The sequence below is a fragment of the Herpailurus yagouaroundi genome, unplaced genomic scaffold, assembly GCF_014898765.1.
Source record: "Herpailurus yagouaroundi ecotype Mexico unplaced genomic scaffold, PumYag 246, whole genome shotgun sequence".
Lineage (NCBI taxonomy): Eukaryota > Metazoa > Chordata > Mammalia > Carnivora > Felidae > Herpailurus > Herpailurus yagouaroundi.
Window position 1 is genome coordinate 11,125,964 of NW_024412463.1, and position 26,440 is coordinate 11,152,403.

The 26,440-nt window shown below is 58.6% G+C and overlaps 1 protein-coding gene across 1 annotated transcript in view; it reads right to left on the reverse strand.

Annotated features, from left to right (window-relative positions):
- Nucleotides 1-1,610: 1,610 nt before the first annotated feature.
- The window catches only part of TAF4 (TATA-box binding protein associated factor 4), a 65,456-nt gene continuing 40,626 nt past the window's right edge, over nucleotides 1,611-26,440 (reverse strand). The window contains exons 5-16 of the mRNA XM_040459753.1: nucleotides 26,265-26,384; nucleotides 25,390-25,512; nucleotides 23,892-23,981; nucleotides 23,073-23,318; nucleotides 20,455-20,602; nucleotides 19,929-20,043; nucleotides 17,626-17,795; nucleotides 17,172-17,302; nucleotides 16,381-16,506; nucleotides 15,890-15,946; nucleotides 15,347-15,466; nucleotides 1,611-2,817 (exon numbers count right to left, since the gene is read on the reverse strand). Coding sequence (XP_040315687.1) covers nucleotides 2,650-2,817; nucleotides 15,347-15,466; nucleotides 15,890-15,946; nucleotides 16,381-16,506; nucleotides 17,172-17,302; nucleotides 17,626-17,795; nucleotides 19,929-20,043; nucleotides 20,455-20,602; nucleotides 23,073-23,318; nucleotides 23,892-23,981; nucleotides 25,390-25,512; nucleotides 26,265-26,384 — 1,614 coding nt within the window. The 3' untranslated portion in view covers nucleotides 1,611-2,649. The remainder of the gene's footprint in view (nucleotides 2,818-15,346; nucleotides 15,467-15,889; nucleotides 15,947-16,380; nucleotides 16,507-17,171; nucleotides 17,303-17,625; nucleotides 17,796-19,928; nucleotides 20,044-20,454; nucleotides 20,603-23,072; nucleotides 23,319-23,891; nucleotides 23,982-25,389; nucleotides 25,513-26,264; nucleotides 26,385-26,440) is intronic.

The following is a 26,440-nucleotide window of genomic DNA, read 5'->3' on the forward strand; positions in this document are numbered from 1 at the left end:
AAAATGACAGGCAGGCCCGTGCCTCGTGGCTGCCGGCAGCACCTCGGCCGTGCGCGGCCTCCTGCTGGCGTCGCGGCTGTGGCTGCGACCGTCCCCGACCCGGTAGGATGTGCAGACAAGCTGGAAGTCAGTTACACCCACAGAAATCTGAGCACGACCGTCCTCTACCGACTGACCGGATTTATTTCAGGCCAACAGCTTCACGAAAACAAAGAGGTCGTGGTTAGAAAGCACCAGTGCGACCTGCCCGCTAAGTCACCTCGGGCCTGTTCCCGTGGGCGGGAGACTTAGAAACCCTGAAAGCGCTTCCTGCACGGGCTCTGTCCTCGGCCACCCCAGGTGTGACAGGCAAGTGTGTCCCCCCAAGAGAGGTCAGTGGAGGCTAACCCCCGGCACCTCAGAACATGACCTTACTTGGAGGCAGGGTCTTTACGGAGGTCAAGTTAAAATGAGGTCACTCGTGGTCCCGTGGCAAGGGGCGATTCAGACACGAAGAGGGACACGCACAGAGAAACCGCCACACAAACGTTGCGGCCAAGGTGCCAGCAACGACCAGAGCTGGGCGAGAGCCCTGGCACGGACTCCCTCGCGGCCTCGGGGGAACCCCAACCCTGCCAAACCCTGACCTCACGTTTCTGGCCTCCAGAACGGGGACACAGGCCTCGGGGACACGGCTGACAACCCCCGGAGACCACGGAACGGGCACCCCGACGCGAGCAGTGTTCTCCAGCGTAACTTGTACGGAAGCCCACACGTCGCTGCGTGTCGTCAGACTAGTTACAATCAACGTGAAAACTGGGCGCCAGCCCCGAGTGCGCCACGGCCGGCTCCAGCAGCGCTCGGGAGGCAGGGCGCTGGCCGGTCCACCACGCTGGCTGGCAGAAAGGAGGCGGGCGTCCTGGAGACCCCATCCGGCTCCGCCACTCTGTGTCCGCACCGGGCTCTCCAGGGCACGAGTCTGTGCTCAGAACCCCCCCCCCCCCCGGGCCCACGAGGGCCTCACCTCGCCTCTCCCCAAGGTGCCCAGCTGCGAGGACAGGTGCCCACCATACCTGTGTCAAGGTGGGGCGGTCCGGCAACGGAAGGCAGGCGGGGTGGCCCGGACGGCCCGAGCACGCGGGGAGGCAACTCGGCTTCGGGCCCTCCTGCCAGGCCTCACTCTGCAGCGCGGAGGTCCCGTCTGCGGAGGTCAGGCTATTCCTCCCAGAGTGGCTGGGGTTTACACACTGATGCTAACAAGGAGCCCCTAAACAAACACCTCAGCGGAACCAGAGCGGAGTCTCTGGCGGCAGATCTAAAACTGGAAAACCGGGAAAAACGGGCAAAACAGATACAGATAAATTTGTTTTTAATAAAGGAGTTAATTTTCTTTCAATCCTATATAAAACAATAGCAATTAAAAACTTCATTTTTGAAAGTAAAATATTTACATATGAACAAGTAACTGTGCAAAATTTACATGAAAAAATGGAAAGACAGGGATTTCCTAAAAGACAAAATAAAAGGCGTAACAGTTTTCGGGCGTCGATAAAAAATACTGATCAGCATTCGGTTCACACTCGCGCGAATTAAAGTCTGACGTGAGGATTCACACGGAGAAAGCCCAAGTATTTACAGTCATAAAAGTACTATCAATAGACAATTTAATACAATAACCTCTGAAAATATAAAGAACCAATTAGTATATTTGTAATAAAAAAATAGGTACAAAGAAGGGGCTTTGCTCTGGACATCTGCGAAGTCGGCCCACAGCTTGCTTACAGTCTCTTAGCAAAATAATTATAGTTTACATAGCCATTTTTATGTTATGTGCCAAAAATTATGTACAATTACTGACAAAATACACCAACCATTTTTCAACACTTGATTCACACTGAGAAACAGTCTTTTGATGATTCTTCTCAACTTTGATTTTATTTCATCTAAGTTTCCACTTTTAGCTAAAAAACACAGTGCAAGTAAAATATATTTATGCTGAAAAGGTTTTCATTTCTTTTAACTTTACAGCTTTACAAACTACAGCAAATAAACTGCGTCTGTACAGGTGCCGACCACGCGCTCGGGAGGAGCCGGCGGCACAGCCTCTCCTGAGCAGGAAGGTGGCTCCGCTCCGCGCGGGCGCGCCGTGGGCTCCGGGCTCCTCGGGGACTCTGGCGAGGGAGGGGACGGGCAGATAAATAGTCTAAAAAATCAGTTTGCTTTGCCAACTGACTAATACAAAAATAAAATAAATGAAATGAGGTCATCGCTGTAGACACACACCTACGCAGTAAGTCGGGTTGAATGAACCAAAACGCACAAATAATGTAGAAACCGCTACGAGGTGACAGAGGGCAACTAATTATTTGCTAAACGATTCCATCAGTTTTTATATATGGCTTGTTTGGCAAGAAGGCCACTCAATCAAAGATGAGTTAAGAGTTAATTGTCCTTTAAGAGGGCCCACGGGCCTCTGTGTTCTCTGTTACAGAAACGTGTTTTCTTCCGCACTGAAGAGTTGACTTAGAAACAGGAATATAAAACTGTTCCGTTGTAAAGAGGTGGCTGTTTTTTAAACAATATCCCATTTGCTTGTTACAAAAGGCGTCATCTGCAAATATATAAAAGCGTCCCAGGCGTCTCCATCCGCGACGCCGCGCCCGCCCTGTGCTACTTGAGGAATGCTTTGTAGAGCAACAGTGAATGGCTTGTCTCACGCTCATTCTCTAAACAAAATATGAGGTCCCTGAGGTTGACCCGCGTGATCCTTTGTCGCGTGAACTGTCTGGGGGTTCCGACGCCGGAGCTGCCTGGGACCGCCGAGCCTGGGCCCGACCCCTGGTGACGAGAAAGAAGACAGCCGAGTTAGTGGTGTGCACGGGTGGGCGGGACCCAAGGCGCTGGCAGGAAGGGGCAGGGCCAGGTGCTGGCCCCAGGGCTACGTGCCCGCAGCCACTCGAGTTTCCCTACAGGTGTGCCAAGGAGCCCTGAAGCTGGAGGAAGCCACGTGTGGGACAGGCTCCTTCCTGCAGACCTGCTCCTGGAGCTGAAGTGCTTTACGGGTCCCTAACAGGGAGGGGGTGCGAGCAGGGGGCACGGCCCCCACGCTGACCTCCGGGACCGGTGGTCTCAAGCACCCATATGGGCACTAAGCCCTGCAATTCCCAGGGCTCAGACTCCGGCCCTCGGGGCCTGCAGAAGGCACAGGCGGAGGCTCCTGCCCCAGGGGGATGGCAAGACAGCTCCTGGGCTTGAAGCTGGTGTCCCCGACCTCCATGTGTCCAGGCGGCCAGGTGGGACCGATGCCACACCCGGGGCAATCGTGTCGTCCCCATGTCGCCGGCAAAGGCACTTTCCCAATGCCGCAAAGTCTAAACTCCCAGGCTGGGCGGGCGGTTAGCGGGCTGGACCGCAGAGCTCTGGGGTCACCGCGGTCGTCCGCGGCCAACAGGGGGCACCCTGCTCCCAGCCAGTCTCAGCGGGACACTGCCACCTCCGGGCCGACAGCAGCAACTGGGCTCAGGGCCTGCACCGCTGGGGAACAGCCGAGCTTCTGCGAGTCTCTGACGCCTGCACGTGGACAAGGAGTCACTGGGGGCGGTGTTCCCGGATGCGTCGTGTTGGGTCCTGGGGTTCCAGCACCGCATCTCGGTCCGACCACACAACTCCCAACTGCGTGGTGCCTGGTTCTCCGTTCAGAATGAAAACTAAGCATCTGTGTTCTGATGGTTAAAGTTGCTCGTGCATATTTCAAGTGCAAACATAACACAGGGTATTTTTACCGCATGTTCTCACAGCTTAGGAAGGTGGGAGGAAAGGGTTCCCCGACAGCTGAAGAAGAGCCCTGCCCTGACCAGGCCGCAGTTCCGGGAGCCGGCCAGCAGGTGGCGGGCGAGGCCCACGCACGCTCCGGGCACCAGGTCCCTCTGCCACCTGAGCCCTTTCCCCCAGGGGAGTCCCTGTGCACACGCACCCATCTTTGACCTCAATTACAATTTGCACCCCCTCCACCACCCTTCACGGCCGAGGTCCCTCCTCCAGGCCAGGTTGCGTGGCAGCTACTTTTCCTTGTTTGGAAGAACAATTCTGGTTTCTCCATGCCTTCCTGAGCCTCGGTAACAGCCCTAAAGGAGCATTTTGTGCAAGACACACACCGCGCCGCCCCCCCCCGCCCCTGCAGAGGCTTGTGATGACGTTGGAGCAGCAGGAGCCCGGGGGCCCGTCGGGGGCCCGCCGCTCTGCACCCCAGACACCATGGGGAGAGCCCAGCACGCCCAAGCAGGGGCCAGTTTCTGGAAAGACAGCTGCCCGCGGACGGTGGCCTGCCCTCTGCACCTCCCCTGCAGACGCCAAGACTCACGGGGACAGGCGCAGCCATGCAGAGAGCAAAGGCACTACCTACGTAACGGACCGAAACATCTCTGCAACACGCGTGACCAATTCTGGACCATGTCTGATGTTTCTACTCTCCAAACAGAAAGCCAACAGCCAAAAACAGGTAGGACAGGGCCCCCACTTCAGGTGGAAATTACCGGGTCAGAACTCAAGACAAATAATACTTGCGATATTATTCCAATATTTCTTAGAAACCACAACTGGTCTCAAAGCGTTAACGGGCAAGTGAGCCGGTGGAGTGCCGCCCCCAGGTGCAGGCGGCACGCTCTGAGGGCCAGCGAGACACTTCACTTCCTGGTGTTTCTATGGATGTTGTAAAAAGCCGATGTTCAAAGATATCCTCCTACTTAATACTCACATTACTTCTAATTACACGGGCTGAGCACCGTTTCCCCATCTCATGCCAAAACGGAAGGACGCAGTTCACCGTCCTCCCTCCAGGGTCCTGGTCATGCTGCTCGTCGGGTATTCTGGCTGCGGGAGGGGTCACAGGAGCCCGGAGCCCGGGAGAGAGGACGGCCGTGACCACCCAGCCTACCGACACCGCGCCCAGCCCAGAATCCCGGAACAACCGGTGGGGGCGGGGATGGCCCCCAGGGGGAGCGGTGACGCCCACACCCCATCAAAGGGCTGCCTTGCCCGGTCTCTGCAGGCTCTGCAGGCGCTGGGCTAAGAGCAAGGCGACCCTGGATGTATCGCTGGCACACAGCAGGTCCTCCCCTGAAAACGGCACGTCGCACACCTGTCAGCCTGGTCACGGGACTGGTCCAAGACAAAAAAAAGAGCTATTTCTTTTGAAGGCAACCTTGCCATTGGCAAAATGCCACAATCGATCTGACAGGCGATGAGCACCTGATGTAAAACCGAATGGGAAAAACCCCACTTTCCGTCCAAATCCCGGCTCATGGGGCCACCTCAGTTGGGGGCCAATGCTCACAGGGAGAGAAGCCCCCGGCGTGGCTGGGTGCTCGCCATGCGTGCCGACACGTGAGCCCCGGTGGCACGGGCCCTTGGGCACGGTCTCAGGGAAATGTCCACCTCGGGGCCACAGCAGCCAAGAGCCCTGCACTCACGGGCCCCCAGAAGCGCGGCCAAGCGGCTCCCGAGCAAGGGGCCCCTCAAGGCTGCGCCCCCGCCCCGCGTTCAGCTGGACAGCCAGGAGCCTGGGCCGAACCGGTTCCAGCGAACCCAATGGCACAGCCTCCGACCGGCTCGCCCTGCTCCCCTCAGTTCCCCAACTCGCCTGCACCCGTCTCTGCGCCTTCCCTGTCCACGCAACAGAGCACCCGGTAGAGACAGGCGGCCGGGAGTACACGCGGCAGCAAAGACACGCAGGTACTCTCCTCAGGAGGATACATACCACTCAGTCACCCCGTCACCTCCCTCCGTCTCCCCAAAACCAACTCAGAACAAGAAGGCACCAATCTACCCAGGCATCGCTCCATCGGCAGACGTGGCGGCACGGAGCGCCCCGCTCCTGAAAGACTCCAGATGAGAACACCTGGCAGGTCCTCCTGAACCCACAAGGTGACGTGGCAAAGGCAGAGGATGGAGACAGCAAGGGGCCGCGGTCTGACAGAGGCCACCCAGAATGGCCGGTCCACCCCAGTCTAGCGTCCAGAGTCCTCAGAACACAGAGCCTCCGACAAGGGAAGGAACTAAAGGGACACTGAGGCTCCTGCAAGACCGGGACGTCACCGCCAAAGGACACAGGACCCTCCAGGACCCTCCTACAAGCAATGCAAACAGAAAACCGGCCACACTACCCGACTGCTCAGCGCGGTCAGAAGAGGGCGCCATCAGACCGCAAGTCTGATGAGACACCCAAACCTGGCAAAGGTGACCCAAGATTAGCAAGTCCGTCAAGATCTACCGCAAAAATCAGGAAACAGAATTCCACGCACACCGGAGACTGTCTGGAAAAACAAAAAAAACCATTAAGACAACACTTCCAACAACCAAAAGATGTCCTGAAACATTTGAGGACATGAGAAGTGCCCTGAATGAAAAATCCCTAACGTTAAGAGAAGTAGATTAAAAAACAGAAGGGATGAGAGTGGAGTAAATGCAAGAAAAAAATGGGAAGGAGACACAGAGATCTCTCAGAAGTGCATGAATTAACTGCAAGGCACCGAGGGCAGACCCGTGAGGAAAGGCAGGCTCGTGAGGGGCGCAGCCACGGAAGGTCTGGGGAAGGGCAGGTGGCGGGCAAGCAAAGGCCTGTGTTAACAGAGCCTCCGAAGAAGGAAGCAGACAGAACACAACAGACACGGAAGCCAGAGTCCAGGAACCAGAAAGACCAAATCTACACACTGAAAGTTCCCATGAAAACCGACTCTGACATCTCCTCGTGAAATTGCTAGTTTTCAAAGATCAAGACAAGGCCTCGTGTAAAAGAGACAATAAATGACAAAGGCAAGTGAATCAGCCTGGCATCGGGGCTTTTCAAAACCAGCTTCCAAAGCAGGATGACCACGGACGCTCATTCACAGAAGGACTGAAAGAAAGTGCGAGCCAAGGATCTTATATCCAAGCCAGACCATCCTCCCTATCGAAGCCACAGAAAGACCTTTTGCAACATGCAAGTGTCGGGGATTCTGCATGGAGGCCTCCGCGGGCTGAGCCACAGTGCAGTCGTCATCCAAGCCAGGAGTGGGCAGGGACACGCGCAGTGCTGGGCCGGGCAGAAGCACTTGTAAGGAAACCACACCGCTTACTGAAGCTGAGGAGGGGCCCGGCGGGAGGGTGGAGAGCAAGGGGCATGTGCACTGGCTGCTGCGAGAAAGTGGGCGGGGCTCAAGCCCTATGGGAACTAAGAAGCTGAACAGCTAAGAAAAACCAGGGGACATTTAACAAGGTTTATGTGCAAAAATAACCACCAGAATACAACCGTAAGCCTTCCTAAATACAAACATTTTAAAGAGCAAAGAATATGCACTTCAGAGGAAGAGAATCATAGCAAACGTAAGAAATAGGCATAGTTATAAAACACTGTGAGACAGAAGAGACCAAGCGTGTTGATCATATCAGAAGAAGGCGAATGGGCTCAGTTCACCTAATAGAGGGAAAGCTTTTCGATTCGGCTCAGAAAACAAGACGTAGGCACGTGCTATAGATGTGAGCCACACCTAAAATCAGGAAGTATAAGACCAAAGCAGGGACAGAGATTCTCTCTGGTGAGGGAAGTGCAGAGAGCGGGGTGAATGATGGTCCTAACTCAGGACACAGCAGAGCTCAAGCCCACTGGACAACGGCAGACATTTTTTAAGGCTAAAAGTGCCGATTCACAGAAGATGTGACACTTCTGAATACTTCCGTACCCAACAACGTGGCACACACAGCCCAGCTACAAAGCATCAGCTGCAGAAGACACAGGAGACAAAGACAGAAACGCACGAGTGACACAGACTTTACATCGCCACAGTCTGTACGAGACCCATCGAATGGACAAGAATAAGCAAGGATTCAGAAGACTGGTCAGCTTGAGCAGCAGGTGCGTGTTGTGGAAATCTATTAAGCTCTACGCCGTTCGGGAGAATAGGCCTGTTCTCAGGCACCCACAGCACAGTCACCAAGATTCCCCGTGTCACCACCGGACTGGCACAATTTTAAACAATCCTGAACAATCTCCCGCGGTGCTGGTGAGACGGGGGAAGGCGAAGCGACCCGATCTTCGGGAGGGGAGCCCGGCTGTTCCTAACAAGACCTCCTGGCAACTTTGCTGCGCCCTCAGCGGTGCGCCCCAGAACACAAAGACCTTCGGGCACAAGGTCATCCGGCGTGGCACAATGGCACACAAGTCATCGTTAAATGAAGGAATAAGTGGGGGGGGGGGGGGGGACCCAAAAGGACGGAGGGCAGACAGCACCACCGCCACTGCAGGAGGCAGCCACACGGGAAAAGTAGGGGCTCACAGCATGATCGCCCGGCAGGCGCCACTTTAGCCAAAGGCCACAACGTGACGCGCTCAGAAGGGCACCTTATCCCTTTTATGAATTCTAGCTAAAATTATGGAACGTGCACTTAATCGTGAGGAAACCCAGGATGAACCCAACTTGAGGGACTCTGTACCAAATAAGTGACCCCCACACTTCGTGAGTGTTGAGATCAGGAGGGAACAAGGAGCGACAGAGGAAGGAGCAAAGAGGGTCCTGAGTGACAACAGGAAAAGGACCTCAGGGGGACGATGGGGACAATCAAACACAGATAAAATATTTGCAAAAGAAACGTCTGGTCAGGGACCATCACCCCAAACAAACTGTGCACACAACTCACAAAACTCAACAATAGTAAACCTGAATGAAAAACGGGCCAGACACCCGAGCAGGCCCCTCACCGGAGAAGACGCACAGATGCAGACGGGCGCGGGGACAGACGCTCCGCGTCACAGGTCGTCAGGGAGACGCAAATCACAACAGCGAGGCACCACGCACGCCTGTCACCAGGGCCCAAACCCACGACCCTGACGACCCCAGGCGCTGGCGAGGGCGCGGGGCGGCAGGAGCGCTCGGCCGTTGCCGGCGGGAACGCAGGACGGCGCGGCCGCTTTGGAGGCGAGTCTGGTGTTTTGCTACAAAACGAATCATAGTCTCACCGGATGAGCCGGCAATCGTGTTCCTTGCGATTTATCTACACGAGTCGAAAACTCGTGTCCACACGAAAACCTGCCCACGGATTTTTACAGCGGCTGTGCTCGCGGCTGCCAAAGCTTGGGAGCGACCACGGCGTCCTTCAGAAGGTGACGGATAAACTGTGGCAGATCCACAACACGGACCATGACTCCGTGCTCACAAGAAACGAGCTCTCGGCCGCGAAAACACAGGGAGGAGGCTCCGACGCTCGTCACTAAGGCAGGAGGCCGATCTGAGGAGCCCCCACACGTGAGTCCAGCCACACGACTTCCTGGAAAAGCACAGCCGTGGACACGTAAAGGGTCAGTGGCCGTCGGGGCGGCGGCAGGTGGGGGTGACGGCAGCGGGGAGATGAACACGCGCAGCTCGGGGGGTCTCGGGGCCGTGGAACTAGAGCGCGCGATGCTGTGAAGGCAGGTGCACGTCACCGCACGTTTGTCCAGACCCGCAGAACGCACGATGCCGAGAGTGACCCCAAGGCGCGCGTGGGCTCGGTGGTGATGACGCGTCCGTGGAGGCTGATCAGTTTTCGTAAATGTAGCCTCCGGTGGGTATTGACAGTGGGGAGGCTGTGCGTGTTCGGGGGCAGGCAGCACGCGGGAAATCTCTGTACTTTCAGTCAGTTTTGCTATGAACCTAAAACTCCTCCAAAAAACAAGGTGTATTATAATTTTAAAAAATTAAATTCTGAAAAACCAAATCAAATAAGGTCTTATGAACCATCTAAGCACACGGACGGCTCACTACAGGAAGCTGGGTGAGGAGTGTATAGAAATACTCCAATATTTACCTAACTTTTCCACGGGTCTAAAATTAGTTCAGGGGCGCCGGTGGGGCTCAGCCGGTTAAGCATCTGACTTCGGCTCAGGTCATGATCTCACGGTTTGTGAGTTAGTGCTGACACCGTGGAGCCCCTCTCAGAGCCTCTGTCCTGCTCTCCCTCTGCCCTTCCCCCGCTCACACGCGCCTGCCCCCTCTCTCTCTCTCTCCCTCTCTCTCTCTCAAAAATAAACATTTAAAATACATGAATAAACAAAATCAATTTTAAAAAAAGTTACTTTAAAAAGACATATCCCAAGGAAATAATCCCAAACTAAAAAAGAAAAAGAACTAAGCATTACCACTGATGCGGAGAGGCATATGGAGAACTTTTTAAAGTACGGATTTTATGTTAATTGTTATATATGTAACACATAAGCCTCCCTCTGAAGTTCAAAAACAGACAAAAGCAACAACGCATGAAAGAACCTCCCAGAACAGTGTTTGGCGACCTGCGTCTCTCCACCGTGTCGCTCAGGGTCCCCGCGCTCACCGCAAGCAGCCACCTCGTGCCCGGCCCTCCCCGTGGGGTTTGGAAACACACGCTCGTCCCGCTCCTTGGCGTGTCCTCCAGACACATCTGAACCCAGTCGGACCTTCACCCACGGGCCTTGCCCGCCTGCCCGCCCCTCCCCCCAGCGCCGGGGCCTCAGCAGCCAGAGCGTCTGGGAGGCCGGGTGTGCTGAGCGAAGGACCAAACACATCGGCAGTGACGGCACTCGATCTCCCACAGACACGGACTCACAGGTGAGGACAGGGAGGAGGCCGGGAAGCCGCCCCTGGGTGAGGACCAGAAGCGGGGTGACCGCCGGAGCGCGGGGACCGCTTCAGATGCAGAAGGGCTGTGCCTGCACGCACCTTCCCCCGCGTGGACTGCAGAGGGGCCTGGAACCGGCGCGCAGAGCTCAGAACCGGCCTCCACACGCCGCCCCCCGCGGGGGACCGGGGCTCCTGGCCGGGAGCCCGAGGACGCAGGAGTACTGGAGGCTCCGGATGCCTCTCCCACCGGTAAAACCGCGACGTGTCAACAAGGGTGACATTCCAAAAGGATATAGAAACAGCTTGAAGGAGCTTCCACTGCCCAATCTAGAAATAACGAGAGATTGATTACAACCCACTGAAGACCACGGGAGACCACGGCCCCGGCCACGGTGGCGAACAAACGCAAGAACAAATGGGCGGACGGAGGACGCAGGGAAAGGTCTTCCTGCAGCAGAAGGCGTGAAGGGGACAGACGTCACGGCCTGCAGCCGCGATGGCGCTGAGGCTGGGGTGGCCCGCGGAGTCCTGGAACACCTCCTCGCTCAAGGCGAACAAATACTAACCAAACGGCGGTGACTACACGCCAGACAGTGTGGCCGAACCTGGTGACCACGGTCCGTATCAGTAGGAAGGTCACCACACGGGGTGCTTCCTCATGTGACAGACTGGACACAGTGCCATCGAGATGGAGGCGTTTCTGACAGAGTCACACAGACCTAGGCCGAGGCTCATCCCGTGGACGGAAGTGCCGTCCCCTGAGTGCTGTTGAGAACGAGGGATCCGTTAACAGGCTCACGTGCAAGCCAACCAGATGCCCCACGTCCCTGCACAGACGTGGAGATGCTACTGGGGCCACTGGTGACATGGGGGCAGGCCTGGGGACAGGCAGACATCCCGCCTGGAGTCTGTGCGGCCTCGTGCCAGACAGGGCCCGGCGGTAGCAGCACTAGGGGTGCAAAACACTCCATCAGAGGAACGTATACACACACATGTGTAACACACACACACACACACACGAGACACCGTGACGGGGTCAGGGTCATGCAACGCTCAGAACTGAGAGCATAAACAAAGAGCTGCGTGCACTCCTCCTACAACTCTTCTGTAGGTTGGAAACGATTTTCAATTAAAAGAAAGCGTATTTTTAAATAAGCACCGTCTGCTGGGAAGACAGCAACAGGGGGCAGCAGTTTCACCTTCCCAAAGGCCCGTGTATGACTCACGGCAACTGAGCGGCCAAACCCAAGACCAGCAACTGCGATTTAGAGCAAACCCCGCGAAGATGAGCCGCAGGCGGCCACAAGCCCGAACGGGACCCCCAGAACTGCGCAGGCCGGGCTACCGCCGGGCTGGAGGCCTCAGGGGGCAGCGGCCACAGAGCAGCATCCCGCGGACGAGATCGGGAGGTGGGAAACGGGGTGGGCAGGACGGGGCGGTGGAGACAGGGACGGCCCAGGGGCGAGGCGGGGAGGGGAGCCGTGGATGCTGAGAGCAAGCGTCCAGCACACGAAGGCCACGAGAGAGGGGCTCCGCCAGGTTCGCAGGCTACCTCAGACACACACGCCCATCGAGTTCGAGGAAACGAAAGTCACGGGAAAAGAGCCAACGGACAGCACGGGGATTGAACCCCTCCGCCCCAAGTTGCTACAGGGAAGAGAGAAAACGAAGACGGGTAACATCCCTGCAGACAGTGAAAGACACCGAGAAGCCGGAATCAACAAACAGACCAAAACTGTCACGGTCTACCTCAAAACACGCTAAGAGACACTGACGACAGTCGTAAAGAACAAGGGAATTAGCAGAAACGAGGCGCCAGAGTTGAGAAAACGTTAGACAGAAAACTCAAGAAACCACGAGCCCGAGAACGTGAGCGCAAGCGAGGCCGACAGAGGGTTCAAGAGGCAAGGACGACACAACGGTCCCCGTCGGGGTCTCCAAGGAGGAAGCCGGGGAAACAAGCCACCAAAGATGTTCCCGAACGAAAACAGACTTGAAGCTGCGTGAACGCCACCCATACCCGAGACCGCCAACCCAGACAACCGGTTCCAAGGAAAATTAAAGGCTCGTAAGAAAAAAAAAACAAATTCTTTGGGTAACTTGGGCTAAAAGAACACGTGACGTAGAAGAGAAATAAAATTAGACTATCATCAGGCCTGAACAGCAACACTTCATGCCAGGAATAAATATCCGGAGTAACACGTTCAAGATTCTCGAGGGAAGCAAATGGGAGACAAGGATTTCACAGCTACGCAAATGGGCCTTCAAGCACACAGGGCACGAGCTGCTTCCGCGTGTAAGCACCTGCAGACGCCCTCCCCACGAACCATCCCAAAACAACCCGGCAGAGGAATCACAGAAAACCGAAACGACCACACAGACACCAACATCAAGATGAATCATCAGTGTGACGCACACGGTCCCTCGAGGAACCCTGCGGGAGGACGAGAGGGACCGCGGGGCGATGCACTGCTGCAGCGAGCGAGGCCGCTACACGCTCGACACGCACGACAGGACGCTCCCGGCCAGAGCCCCGCCTGCCCGAGCGGGAAGACCCTGCTCCCACCCCAGCACCCAGCCGCGAGGCCACCTGCCCTTCCCTGGGAGCCACCTGGACGGGGGAGGCAGTGTCTACGGGGGGCGCACTAGGTCAGAGGGGCGTTCCACAGACCCTTACTGACGCCAAAGGGAAAAACAAAGCGCCCGACCGAGTCAGGATGAACCGTCTGCTAAGCGAGAACCCGCACTCCTGGAAGGGAGTCCATCTGCCGCCCACAATCTCCAGCACCGAGTGGCAATCGCTAGACACGCAGAGAAACAGGGAAGTGGGACCCGCAGGTGAGGAGGAGGGCAAGCCAGCAGAGACGGCCTGAGCCCAGACCCTGGACCCGCACAGGCATTAAAGCAGCCTTTTTTTTTCCTTCATTTTTTTTTCTTAACGTTTATTTATTTTTGAGACAGAGAGACAGAGCATGAATGGGGGAGGGGCAGAGAGAGGAAGACACAGAATCCGAACAGGCTCCAGGCCCTGAGCTGTCAGCACAGAGCCCGACGCGGGGCTCGAACTCACAGACCGCGAGATCATGACCTGAGCCGAAGTCGGACGCTTACCCGACTGAGCCACCCGGGCGCCCCATAAAGCAGCTTTTATGAACAGGCCAAAGGCAGGATGTCCCGGGGGCTGTGGTCTCTCTCAACACGTGAGCAGACAGGGAACTTCAGCAAAGAATCAGAAACCGTAAGAAAGACCGAAAACCCCAGAACTGTGAACACATCGGCGGGCGCGAGCTTCAGTGGGTGGGCTCCACGGCTGCCTGCGGGTGACATGGCTCCATGTGGTCAGGGGGCCTGAGGACAAACAGGGGAAATCATCCTGCCTGAAGATGAAAGAAAAATGAGCAGTCCCAGACACCCAAGGGCAACGTCACCGGGTCTCATGTACGTGTCGCTGGCAAGTCCAAGAGGAAAAGCAAACCGGAACCGGAAAAAATTTTGAAGAAATAAAGGCCACCATGTCCCCAATTTGAGGAACTTCTTCTACGGATCAAAGAACCCCAAGCGGGCCAAATGTCAAGAGAACCAAGTCTAAAAAGAACCGAGACGAACTTCTCAAGTTTACAATGAAAACGTCAAAGCAGCCAGAGAAGGGAGATACGTCAGGTGCACGGCACAAGCGTAAACCACGTGGGGCCCAAAGACACCGGAACCACGTGTTCCACGGGAGAGAGACGGTCACACATCCATCGCAGCTGCTGATCAGGTTAAGAAAAAGGGTTCTGTCATTTTGCAAAACATGCCAGGAAACCTCCCACCTTTTTTGTGATCCGGAACGAGACAGCACAGCATTGGGATGGGGATGCCCTCTGCAGCGTGAAGGACTCCAGCCGTGAAACAGAGGGGCTCGGGGAGCAGGGGCATAAGGGGTGCCTGGTCGTGGGGCTCCCACATCCCTCTTAGTGCGTCCTCACCTAAAGTACACGGCACCCATCTGGACACGCTCAGCTCCTTCAGGAGCGTAAAATGCAAAAAAAAAAAAAGGCTGTCTACCCAGACTTTTGCATTCAGGGAAAGTACTATTCAAAGTTGAGGGGGGGGGAACGCCATCCCTTTCGAGTAAACAGAAGCTGAGCGAACCCCGCCCCGCCCCCACCAGCGCACCGCCCACTAGAAATGCCGGATGAGGTCCTGTGGGCCAAGGGAAACGCTCTTCGTGCAGGCCCGGACCGTGGCCTCCAGAAGCAGAAACTACACACGCCAACGGGAAACGCCAGGCTCTCTTTCTTCTCGTAACTTAAAACACAACGGACGGTAAACCAAGATAACAAAATCCTAAGGTTGGGTTTATAACCGTGTGTGAAGGTATCACAACAAACAACACGAGAAACCAACAAAATCTGGACACACGGAAAGCGGCACGGGTCCCTCTCCCCGGCACCCGGACTCCCGGCCCGGCTCCTCGCCCGCCCCACGCACGGGCCTCTTCCAACAGCTCCTTCCGCGGGCGGCCCGACGCTCACCGCGTCCACGCACGCGGACCAAGCCTCCATGTGGTGAGAACCCGGGCTCCCGCAGCGTCCACGACAAGCTGACGTGAGCGTGAGGTGTCAGGCACACAAGTACTCCAGGGAGGCCCGCGGGGTGGGGGGTGGGGGGGCGCGCAGGGCGGTCGAGGATCCTGGGCACCTGCCCGACCTGGCGCACAGAGCGGAGACGCCCCCGGGGCCCCTCCAGCCCTCCTCGCCGCCGCCGCCGCGGTACCGTACCTCCGTCCCCGACCCTGGTCCCGGAGAGTCCACCTTCCGCTTCTTCCGGGGCCCGATGGCAGCGAGCGCGGTGAGGTTGGCGTCCCGCTGCCTCATCTGCGCCAGTTCCTGCTGCTGCATCTTTGTTGAGAAAAGGAAAACAAGGACCATCAGGTCACACGCGTGGCTCTCGCTTTGCTACGGAAAAAACAGAGGCGGCAGCGGGTCTTCGGAAACCGTCAAAGTTAAAATTTCTCTCACGTTTGGCTTCAACTGTAAGCTTATCCCGCAGTCAGAAAAATGAAGCAGAAGCAGATGCGCGCCTCTCAAAGCCCAGAGGACGTAACGAGTTGAAAGTACAAAGGCTACGGCGCACCCAGGGGGAAACACCGCCACATCTGGGAGCGGGACGCGGGCTGTCTGCAGCCGTCTCGGGCGGCTGTGTCGGTGCCCGTCGTACAGAAACACCGCCCCTTCCTCACCCTTTCTTGTGTGGCACGAGCAGGTTACGTAAGAGTCTATTTTCAAGTGTAGAGCAAAGATTCTCTGGCTGAAGACACTTACCTCTTTTGCCTTCTGTTTCAACCTTAGCTGTTCTGGGTCTTCTTGTCTGGATCGAGACTATTTTTTAAAGAGGTAAAAAGAAAAATAAGCTCGGACCTAAGTGTTCATCGTCTAACAGACACGCTATCTTACTCATGATGTGATAACATCCAGATCGTACGACGGGACATATGTTACATTTTTCAATGCTTTTTTACGGCCCAAACGTCACAATTTAGGCTGCACACCATGGGGAAAAAACAGCCATCACGAAGGTCAGTCCCCCTGGAGAAGAGCTCACACGTGGCTTTCACCGTGCCCGCCGGTCAAGGGCTCTGACGGACGGTGGGCCAGGTCGGCCCAAGGGGCTCTGGCTCAGGCCTGCGGCCCACCCGAGGCCCCCTTCCAAATCAAATGCGTCACGCCTTCGGGCCCGGGCCGGCCCCAGCGGCACGCTGGCCTCCCGGGGCCTGGGGTGGGAGCGGCCGGCCGCGAGAATCGCACACACTTGCCTTGGCCGCCCGCATGAGGATCTCTCTCTCTTGCTCGTCTTTCCTCTGCTTTTCAATTTGATCAAGCTGCTCAAAAAATTTGAGCTGAGCCCGGACATCACTTGCCTGCTCGTATCTGTCATCATCCTACAGAAAGGCAAGAACACGGTCACAATAAACCCGGGGACCGGGCTGGACGGGCTGCGCACACCCCGCTTCCCCAGAGCGAGTCCTACGGAGCCCCGCACACCCGCCCCCGGCCCGGATGGCCTGCGTGGGACGGGTCTGCAGGCCAGCATGCAGACGGAGGCTCGGTGAGCCGTGCTGGGGCTCGTGAGGGGTTTCCACCTCAAACGTTCGCGCATCATTTGATTTTCACTGCCACTCCGAGGGCACGGGCCTCACGCGGCTGGGCCCCTCTGCACAGCTCCCACGTGAGGACAGAGGAAGGCAGATCCCACCCTGCAACCTGCCCCTGAAGGCAGGACCTCCGTGCAGGTGACCCTCCACGACACAAACGGGGCAGCGGCCCGAGTCACGGGAGCAGGGCTGGCTCGGGGCCGTGGGCATGCCACGGTGGCACTGGCAGGGGCTCCGGGACCCCCACCCTGGCCCCGGCCCCGTGCCTCATGCAGGCCCGGCCTGCCCTCCTCCTCCAGCCGGGCGCACGGCGCTGAGGCAGCTCCGTGGAGAATTCGGAGCCAACGCGACACCTGTGCGGCCCCGCGCGCCCGGGGCAGGAAGAGGCTTCCCGGCAGGACCGACCCGGAGTCCACGGCCAGCTCGGCCTCTTCAGGACGGCAGCGTGTTACCTTGTACGAGAAGTTCTTCTGCTGGGCCGTCTCTGATATTTTCTCCACGAGATTCTGTAGCCTCTGCTGCGTGGCGTGTGATACGTAACTCACAACGTCCGGATGCAACTCCGTGATGCCGTGTTTTTTACCTGGGGGTAGGCAACGCTTTAGCCGCCGAAGCTCCTTCTCTCCTCTCCGAGTCACCGTTCTGTCTTCCACGACTCACCGCTCAGAGCGACCGGAGGGCGGCCTGGACAGGCCCTCGGGGCAGGGGTGGGGGTGGGGGGTCGGTCTACACCCGCTGCAACTACCTGAGAACCACCGGCATCGAGCTCGGGGAAAGTACCGCACCGGTAACAGGCAGGACAAGGTACCGGGTGCGCTCCGCCGGGGAGCTGGGCAGAAGACGGCTCTATGCGGGGCTAGAGTCGCATGTGCACCGGGGGCCCCAGTGACGGCGGCACCCACGTACCGATCTCTAGGATTCTTCTCTGTAAAGGCGCTGGTAGGAGAAAGGTTTCATCCTTACAGGATCGCGTCAGGGTGCCCACTAAGTCAGAGTTCGTGGCTAATATTCGTGCACTTTCTTCCGACAGGTTTACTCCCGCCATCGAGGCCACGTCGTTGATGTCATCGTCATCCCTTCAGAGAGGAAGATAAGCTGACTGAGCGAGGGGCGCGTCGGGAGACGCTCGGGGGGCCTGACCCAGCGGTCCACAAGCGGGGCAGGGGACCCCGGGCAGAGAGCGCACGGACGCCCCTCCAGGCGAGCGTCCCGCCGGCGCCCTCCGGCCCTGCACCGTCACCTGATCGAGGAAGCCCAGCGGTCTTCTTTGAAAAAGAGTCTGGTTTTTTTTCTTCTTTTAATTTCTTTTAATGTTTATTTTTTGAGAGAGACAGAGACAGAGCACGAGCAGGGGAGGGGCAGAGAGAGAGGGAGAGACGGAATCCGAAGCAGGCTCCAGGCTCCGAGCTGTCGGCACAGAGCCCGAAGCGGGGCTCGAACCCACGAACCGTGAGATCATGACCGGAGCCAAAGTAGGACGCTCAACCGACTGAGCCCCCAGGCGCCCTGGGAGTCCGTTCTTTTAAAGGAAGACCAGCTAAGCGTTAAAGCTGCACAGGAGTCCCAGCACGAGGATGCGTGTAGAGGGCTCCCCCACGGTCAGGACTAAGCTCAGAGAGCAAACCCAGCCACACAGGACCCACGGCTTCAAGGAGTTTGTTCCCAGTGAAACTTGGCTTAGAAAATCAAACAGCATTCTTTTCTTAAAATGGTCCCACAATTGTGGACAAGGCAGAGTCGGGGGTGAAGGACCCTTTCCTTCCTGAATCGCCTGCGGGGAAGCTGCCGACCTGACGCCCCATGCCCCGGATCACCCCACGCGTGTCCCCCGTGGAGCCGGCGTCCCCCGCGAGCAGGCCGCCAGCCACACGCACGGCCCTCCCTTCAGCCTCCCTAGCCTGGGACGCTCCTCAGCCTCGCCTTGGCTCTCGTGCCAGTGACGCTTCGAGGCCACGGGCCAGGTGTCCTGCAGCAGGTGTGTGTCCCCCGTCTGACTGACGTCCCCTCCCCTCGTGACAAGAATGTCACACAAGCCCCGCAGAGGGCCGGGTCTCCTTGGTCCTTTCCTGATGCACTCTGAGCATCTGACCCCTCTGGGGTCCCTGCCGGCTTCCCCCTCGTCATTAGCTCCCCATTTATTCACCGTCACGGGCTCGTGCTTTCCTGTCTCACCCAGGGCACACAGTCTGTCACTACAGACACGCACAGTGGGAGGGAGTCCATCCACCCCAGCACCGCTCTCTGACCTGATGAGATGTGCTAGCTTGCCCTGCAAAGACCCCAAAACCAGCCTTTCTCGGGCACCTGGGTCACGGCGCCACAATGGTTTTTGGAAGCCGTGGTCCGAGCACTGGGCGGGCTCCCTGCCATCCAGGCGCTACTCCCAGGTGCCTCTGGTGCACACAGCAAGGAGCCCCCGCAATCTGTACGTGGACACGGACACGGACCCCACGAGCTAACCTGGCACCACGGGGCCTTTCTAGCTCGCCTGGTGCCCGCAGTAAAGTTTCCTTCCGTGGGACATACCCGGATTCCCCGTGGCCCTCATTCCCTCGCTTCTCTGCTGTACAGGTGGGCCCCTCCCTCGGGGCGGTCCTCCCCGCCCCCACCGGACGCAGGCCCTCCACACCGGGCCATCCAGGCACAGCGCCCTCCTCACCCCGCTCGGGCGCCGACCCCGGCTCGGCACCGCTGACGCCAGCCCCGCTCCAGCGGCCAACGGTGTCAGGGACGAAGTCTGGTGGGGGCGGGCCTGTGAACACCCCGAGGACACGTGTCCTTTCCCGCTGCTTCATCGTGATCCACGTCAACGCCACGGCCTTCCCGCTGCGCGCCCCTGACACGCAGCTTTTTACCCAGCTGCTCAAGAGCCCAAACCACAGCATTTATTTCCAAAAGTCTGAAGTTAAAAGAAGGGCAGGTGAGGCGTCCTACGTGATGGTCACGACGCACTCGGAACACCAAGACCTAGCGTCACAACGATGGCTTTTCCGTCAGTTCATACAGAAAACAGCTGCTCATTTACTTCCTGCTATGCGTTTGCAGCAAATCTCCCTGCGCTAACTTTGCGGGAAAACGCGTACATGGGGGTCAAAGGCATGGAAAGAAAGCGGTCCCAAAACCACAGCGCCGGTGCCCCGCGGGCGAGGCTGCCACAGGCCCAGGCCTTGGCCCCGCCACCTGCTCAGCGCGGACAGTGCGCCCCGTACCGAAACGAGCCTCCCCCGGGCTCCTTGAGTTTGTTTTTCTGCACGGCAGCTGCTTGAGCCGAGACGGCAGAGAGCGCTTTGGTTCCAGGTAGCACGGCGGGCTTCACCACGGGCACTGCAACACAAGACAGCAGCGGTCCACGCGCTGCACGTGTGCCCCGCGCGCCCCCCCACCGCACCCTCCCCGCGGGACATGCGGGCGTGCCCCCGCTCCCCCGCCACACACATGGGCCCAACCGCTCGGGAGCCTGGCGGCTGAGGGGAGGGCATCACTGCCGACCCACCATGGTGACGCCCGTCAACACGCGGGACCCCTCGCCTGAAATCCTGGGCAAAGGCACGAGCGCACCTGTCAGGTGCAGGAGGGGCTCGGGACAGAGAACCCAGCAGCGCGAACTGGACCCGTTGCCCCTGAAATCACCCCGACGCGGCAATGGCCGCACGGCGCTGTGAACGCAGCAAAGGGCACCCGGACGTTTGGGGGGCGGTGGCGGGGAGCCCCGGGTGTGCGGCCCACGGCCCTCACCTGGCTGCAGCTGGTTCAGCTGGATCTGCTGAGGCGCGGTGAGCACGATGCGGCTGTGAGGCTGCCGGAGAGCGACCATGGGCGTCTGCGTCAACGTCACCTGCGGCGGGCGGATCAGTGCTCCGGGCTTGGGCGGCTGCTGGATGACCTGGGGCAGAGCCAAGGGCCCATGAGCACCCACGCCCAGCCGGGGCCCTGCCGGGACCTGGACGCCCACATCCGCGCCACAAAAGAGGTGAGCTCTGGGGGCAGATCTGCACGTGGGGCCTGAGGTCGGTGCCAGGACGAGGCAGGCTGACCCTGCGGTCTGGCATGGAACACGTGCCTTCCCCCCAAATCTCAGAAGGGGATACGGCTGCTAGCCACTGCAGGGCCCGTTTCCCTCCCGCACAGGGTCTCTAAGAGATGCGCCGCCTTCTACCCCGGGGGCGGGGGGGGGGGGGGCAGATTTCCCCGCATCCTGCCCTTAACTCAGCCCTCGGCCTTCAGGGAAGAGTCTCTCCTGGGGCCTCCCCGTGGGGGCCTGCCCGTGCCCACCACCCGAAGCTGAGCTGGGGAGACACCCCAGAGCTGAGTCCAGCCCCAGCTGTGTCCCCTGCTGCCCCCAGGCCTGCTCAGGGCTGCACTGCCTGGAGCTCCATCAGCCAGAGGGAGCTCTTGCCTCTGCCTTTGCTCCAGGGGCCCCCCCCCCCACCCCGCCCCGTCTAACCCTGGGCCCAGCCCAGCGCCCCGCCCCACACACAGTGGCACTCCCTGTGCCGGAGACACACTGCCCAGCCCAGAAGGTTATTACGTAGGTGACCTGATGGGCGTGCCCGGTATTACGAGACACTTGGTGGGGACACGGGGTGGTGCCCTACAACCAAACCGTTTCTGCAATAAACCCATGAAAATTCACCCTCTAAAGGAAGAGTCAAGACAACAACTGCCTCAGGGTGATTAGAGTCAGAATCAGGTTTTGCCACGAACTAAGGGAAAAGCCACGGTTTTCATCTCCATAGGCTTCCAGGATCCAGGAATGGACTGGACTCAGGCCTGACCCCACTGCTGCTCCCCCACACACACCCCCCCCCGGCGGGACTGGGAAACGCAGTGCAGAAGTGACCCCGTGGGGTCTCTGACCACAAACCTCTGACCACAAACCAGGAACACAGGTCAGGTCACAACTACGCACCACAAGTCAGACCTTTCCAGGAAAGACTGGGACCCACGAGGTTCTCCTCAAGGGAACGCCCCTTTAGCACAAATTAGGCCAGGGGGGTAGGACGGCCCTGTACGTACAGACCTGCACCCTCGGCACGAAAAGCCCTCCTCTCGCACGCACCCTCAGCCCGCAGCACCGCACAGTGCCCAGCCCGGCAGACCAGACGCTCTCACCCACCATCTCAGCACACCTTCCTCACCAGCGGTCAATGCGGGAGACAAAGGCTTCCCTGAGCAGGTGGGCAAACAGCCCCACGGACTCTGGTGGCTCACTCAGTTACTATGTGGCCGCTGTGACAAAACACACTCTACGACCCACTATCAGGTGACAAGGGAACCTGCACCGTGGGGGAGCTTTAATGGTCTGTAAAGCAACAAAATCCCTCTGAAATTAAAAAAGCCAACTGCCCTTCCAGGTTTGGGGAGCACATTTAAAATGCAACTCCTGCTGGGGCGCCTGGGTGGCGCAGTCGGTTAAGCGTCCGACTTCAGCCAGGTCACGATCTCGCGGTCCGTGAGTTCGAGCCCCGCGTCAGGCTCTGGGCTGATGGCTCAGAGCCTGGAGCCTGTTTCTGATTCTGTGTCTCCCTCTCTCTCTGCCCCTCCCCCGTTCATGCTCTGTCTCTCTCTGTCCCAAAAATAAATAAACGTTGAAAAAAAAAAAATTTAAAATGCAACTCCTGGGGCGCCTGGGTGACTCAGTCAGTTAAGCGTCCAACTCATGATCTCAGCTCAGGTCATGATCCCACAGTTCATGAGTTTGAGCCCACATCGGACTCTGCACTGACAGCACGGAGCCAGCTTGGGATTCTCTCTCTCCCTCTCTCTACCCCTCTCCCACTCACGCGGTCTCACTCTCAAAATTAACTTAAAAAAAAAAATTTTGAAATGTAACCCTTCCCAGCAAAGACAGCCCTCGTCTAGCCACGGAACTCAGAAAACTGGATCCACACCTTAAATCAACAATCGGTAGCCTGCAGCTTTGTGTCACCGAGACCCAAACTGGGGCTGCAGAGCTGGGCTCAAGGCCGTGAGACAAAAGGCCCACTGACCGCCTGCCTGATGTGTCCATCGCCAGGCACACAGTTTCCTGTCCCGGGGCCGCTGCTCCTGATCAAAGATAACGTCCCACTGAAGATTCACTACAAATGCCCGGTGTTCACTGGGGGCACGAACACCCCCGGCCGATACCAGGAATGGACAGGCCGCTGGGTAAGAGCCAACGGGCTTATCCCGTCTTCCCAGGAAACACGCGTGCGGGGCCTCGGCCCCAGATCACGCCTGAACTCTGTTAGCGCCCCGGCCTCCCCCAGCGGGAGCCCTGCCGCCTGCCTGCGGGGACGCGTCCCTGAGCCGTGGCCGATCTGCGTGAGAGGTGGGCACGGGGGTGACGGGCGAGGCTCTCGCCTTCATACCAGCGGCGTGGGCTGCCCCCGCTTGCCAACGCCAACCTGTGTGGGCTGCGTGAGGCTGATGACAGGGGGCTGGAGAGCGCTGGTCACGGTGGCCGCCGTCTTCCCGGCCGTGCGCTGGACCGAGCTGCTCAGCACCACGGCCGTGAGCGCGGTGGTGGCCTGCGAGGCGGGCGGCGGCTGCTGCTGGCTCTGCTGGATGAAGGCCGCGGAGTCGGGGGTCAGCTGTCTCAAGGCGGGCAAGCTTCTCTGGGCGGGAAGACAGACACAGGGTCGGCAGCGGCACGCGGCCGGGCTCCCTCCTCACAAACCCAGAAACCTCCCGCTCAGAGGAGCAAGCCCCTCAAGCTCAACCGCGCGGGTCTCAGCGCCTTCACGCCTCTGGGCGTCGGCACGGGCAGCCGGGCGCACTAACCCGCAGCCCCGCCGTCACCGAGCAGGATTATTCTCCGAAAGAACCGGCTAGAATTTGTTCAGAAAAAAGAAAAGGGTGGTATTTCTGAAAGACTCTTAAGAATGTCACGGCAGCAAAAGCTACTTAAGAGGGCCGGCCTGATGCCTTTGAACTCCACCGCCAACGGGCGAGCCCCGTCCATCGGCCTTCCGGCCGGTGCTTCTGTCTGCTCTGTGCCAGCAGCCAGGCCACGGGCCAGGGGCCTCAGGGCTCAGAGAAAAATCCCCTGATGACAGGGAACGGGAGGAGCGTCACAGGGCACCTGAAACCCACAAGCCCACGGGGCCACCTGGGCGCCCCCCTCTCCCCTCCACCAGGCCCACGGCAGGCTGCCGGGGTGCCGTGCCGCAGGGGGTCTCCACATTTACCTTCAGGAAAGGCACAAGGTAAGGTTGAGGTGAAGAATTAAGTTCTCGGTATAACCTACTGGTGAAATCTTCCGCTTCGATTTTTCCATCCTTAAAAACGAAAACCACAACAAAATTCTCTCGTGAACACAAGTTAGCACTCCTCTGGTTACTCAGCACTGCTCTGGTGCCCTGTTGGAATCAGCGTCCTTTCCGCCAGGTCTTGCACGGGGCAAGTCCGGGACGCCTTTACAAGAAGAGGCGACCCACATTGAGACCCCCAAGCCTCCAGGAGGAAGCCCGGGGTGGGAAGGGAGAACCCAGACTAGAGGGGGGCACAACCCTGTTCTGGAAACCGAAGCATGTGTGGTCTCAGGGTAGGGGAGGCAAAGAGAGGCGGGCAGGGACGGGATGTCACGGGCCATCCTCGAGAGGAAGCCCTAAGAGGGAGCGCTCTCAGCCAGGGCTGCCGACGTCTGGGGTCCCGCAGGGGAACTCGAGCTTCCGCCCAACCTGTCCAACCTGTGCCCTCTCGTTTGGGGTGTCCCCAGCAGCCAGGCCCTAACTAATGCCAGGTTCAAAGAGGAAGCGGCAACAGCGTCCAGGGGACCAGGAGGGCCCATGAGAAGGTGGAACAGGGGCCCCGGTGCCCTGCCGAGAGCACAGCCAGGCGGGGGCAGGGGTATGGCCAGATCACTTGGGGAGCGAGGGACGTAGCGCCGAGTGGCTCCTTCGGCAAGAAGGGACAGACCACAGACAAGGGACCACGGGGATGAACAGGAGAGGCATTTACTTCGTCAGCGATTTTCACGAGAAGGCGGAACTGTTACAATTAAAACAAAAAGCTAGGAATTGTTGCTTCCACGAGAGGGGAGATCGTTTTTCAATCTCTACGCTCCCTGAAAATACTTAAGTGCGTGGTCCAAGCAACTGCTTGCCTGCGGGAGCACGACTTCTGTCCTTTCCAGACCAAAACCAGGGTGGCCTGCAAGGGGGGCAAGAGCCAGCCCCCTGGGGAGGAGACGGCGGCTCCAAGAGTGGCTGTCCCGCCACCCGTCACCCCGGGGGAGGGGTCCCCCCTCCACCCCCAACCCGGCTGCCTGCGTCGAGAACGGAGGCCCCGGGCAGACACATCCCTCCAGCGGAAGGACGGAAAGCATCCAAGCGCCCAGATGTCAAACCACCAGGCTTCCTCAACAAAGAAACCAAAAGGAAAGCGAAGGGCAAGGAGGAGGGACCTGAGACCAAAGGAGACGCAGAGAAGACGGCCGTGCCCGCAGAGAGATGCAAGAAAAAGCCTCAAAAACGCTCTCAATCAGGTGTGTTTACAAACGCTCCTGAGGTGGACAGAACGCTTTCAAGTGGCCTTCGTGTGAGTGCCGTGGGAAGCAGGACGGGCCGGGCGCCGGCCTCCACCCAAGGGTGCAGGTCAGTCCCCAGGAGGCCACCACAGGCCGCGCGCGCCTCTGGCGGGACCTCCCCGCGTGTCAAACAAGTGCTCAGAGCCGCATCCTCTTACCAGTAGGTTCTGGACCAGCTCTTTCACGTTAGCGGCTGTCTCTGTAGACTGTTTACCAGATGAGGCCAGTTTTATTAATGTAGATAGAAAGTTTTTACATTTCTTCACGTTTTCCATGGTTTCCTGGATTCAAGTTAAAAAGATACAAGTGAAAAAGTCTTAAAAAGGCAGGTTTCCGTCAGAGCCTCTGGGTTCACCAGAACGTCTACAAGAAACTCCTTTGCAGAAAATGCAGCAACTCTCAGGGCTGCTGAGGGGTGGAAGCCGGGACGTGTGCCGTGTGGCCACACCAAGCGAGGGGCACAGCAGAGCTCACCCTGACTCAGCCAGCAGCTCAACGCCCGGGGACGTAACCGGGCGAACAACCATACGCGTGACCGTGAGGAACCTGTGGCACGTCCCCCATGACGTGGCTTTACCATAAAGAAAAGCTGGCGTCTACGTAAACACGCAACAAAAGGAATTAAACTATGACCCAGCTACGAGAGGTGCGGAAAAGCCTGAGCAGAGCAGCGTGAGAGGGAGTCTAAATAAAGCAGGACCCCGGCAGGTGACCGACGCACACGTGCGCGGGGAGCCACTGGAAGCCTAGCAGGGACGTGGCTCTGCTCTGGGGACAGTCGCTCCTGTATGCTGCACAGGCTGCGGCCTCAAATGCCACCTTTTGGGCTTCCGTCACCGTGGACTTCTGTGCGGCCTGGAGCCTCAAGCCTTCCCGCCGCCCTGCAGAGCCCGCTGGCTCACAGCCCGCCTGGGAGAGGCCGAGGTCCCCAGGCCATGCTTGCCCCGCGCAGCTCTACCCTGCAGGAAGGGGGGCTGCGGGCGGGAGGAGGGCCCCTCGAGGCTCCCGTCTCCCACCCACGGGTGGCACTCACCGTGGCAGCCGTGGAGGTGGTGGTGGCCCCTGGCACCGTTCGCTGAGGTGTCCCCGTCTGAACAGTCGTGGCCGTCCCGAGGGAAGTTGTCTGGGCAGCGCCACCCAGAACCAGCTGAGGCTACGAGAGTCCAAAGGCAAGGTAAACAGAGGGTCTGCAGAGACGGCCCTCACATC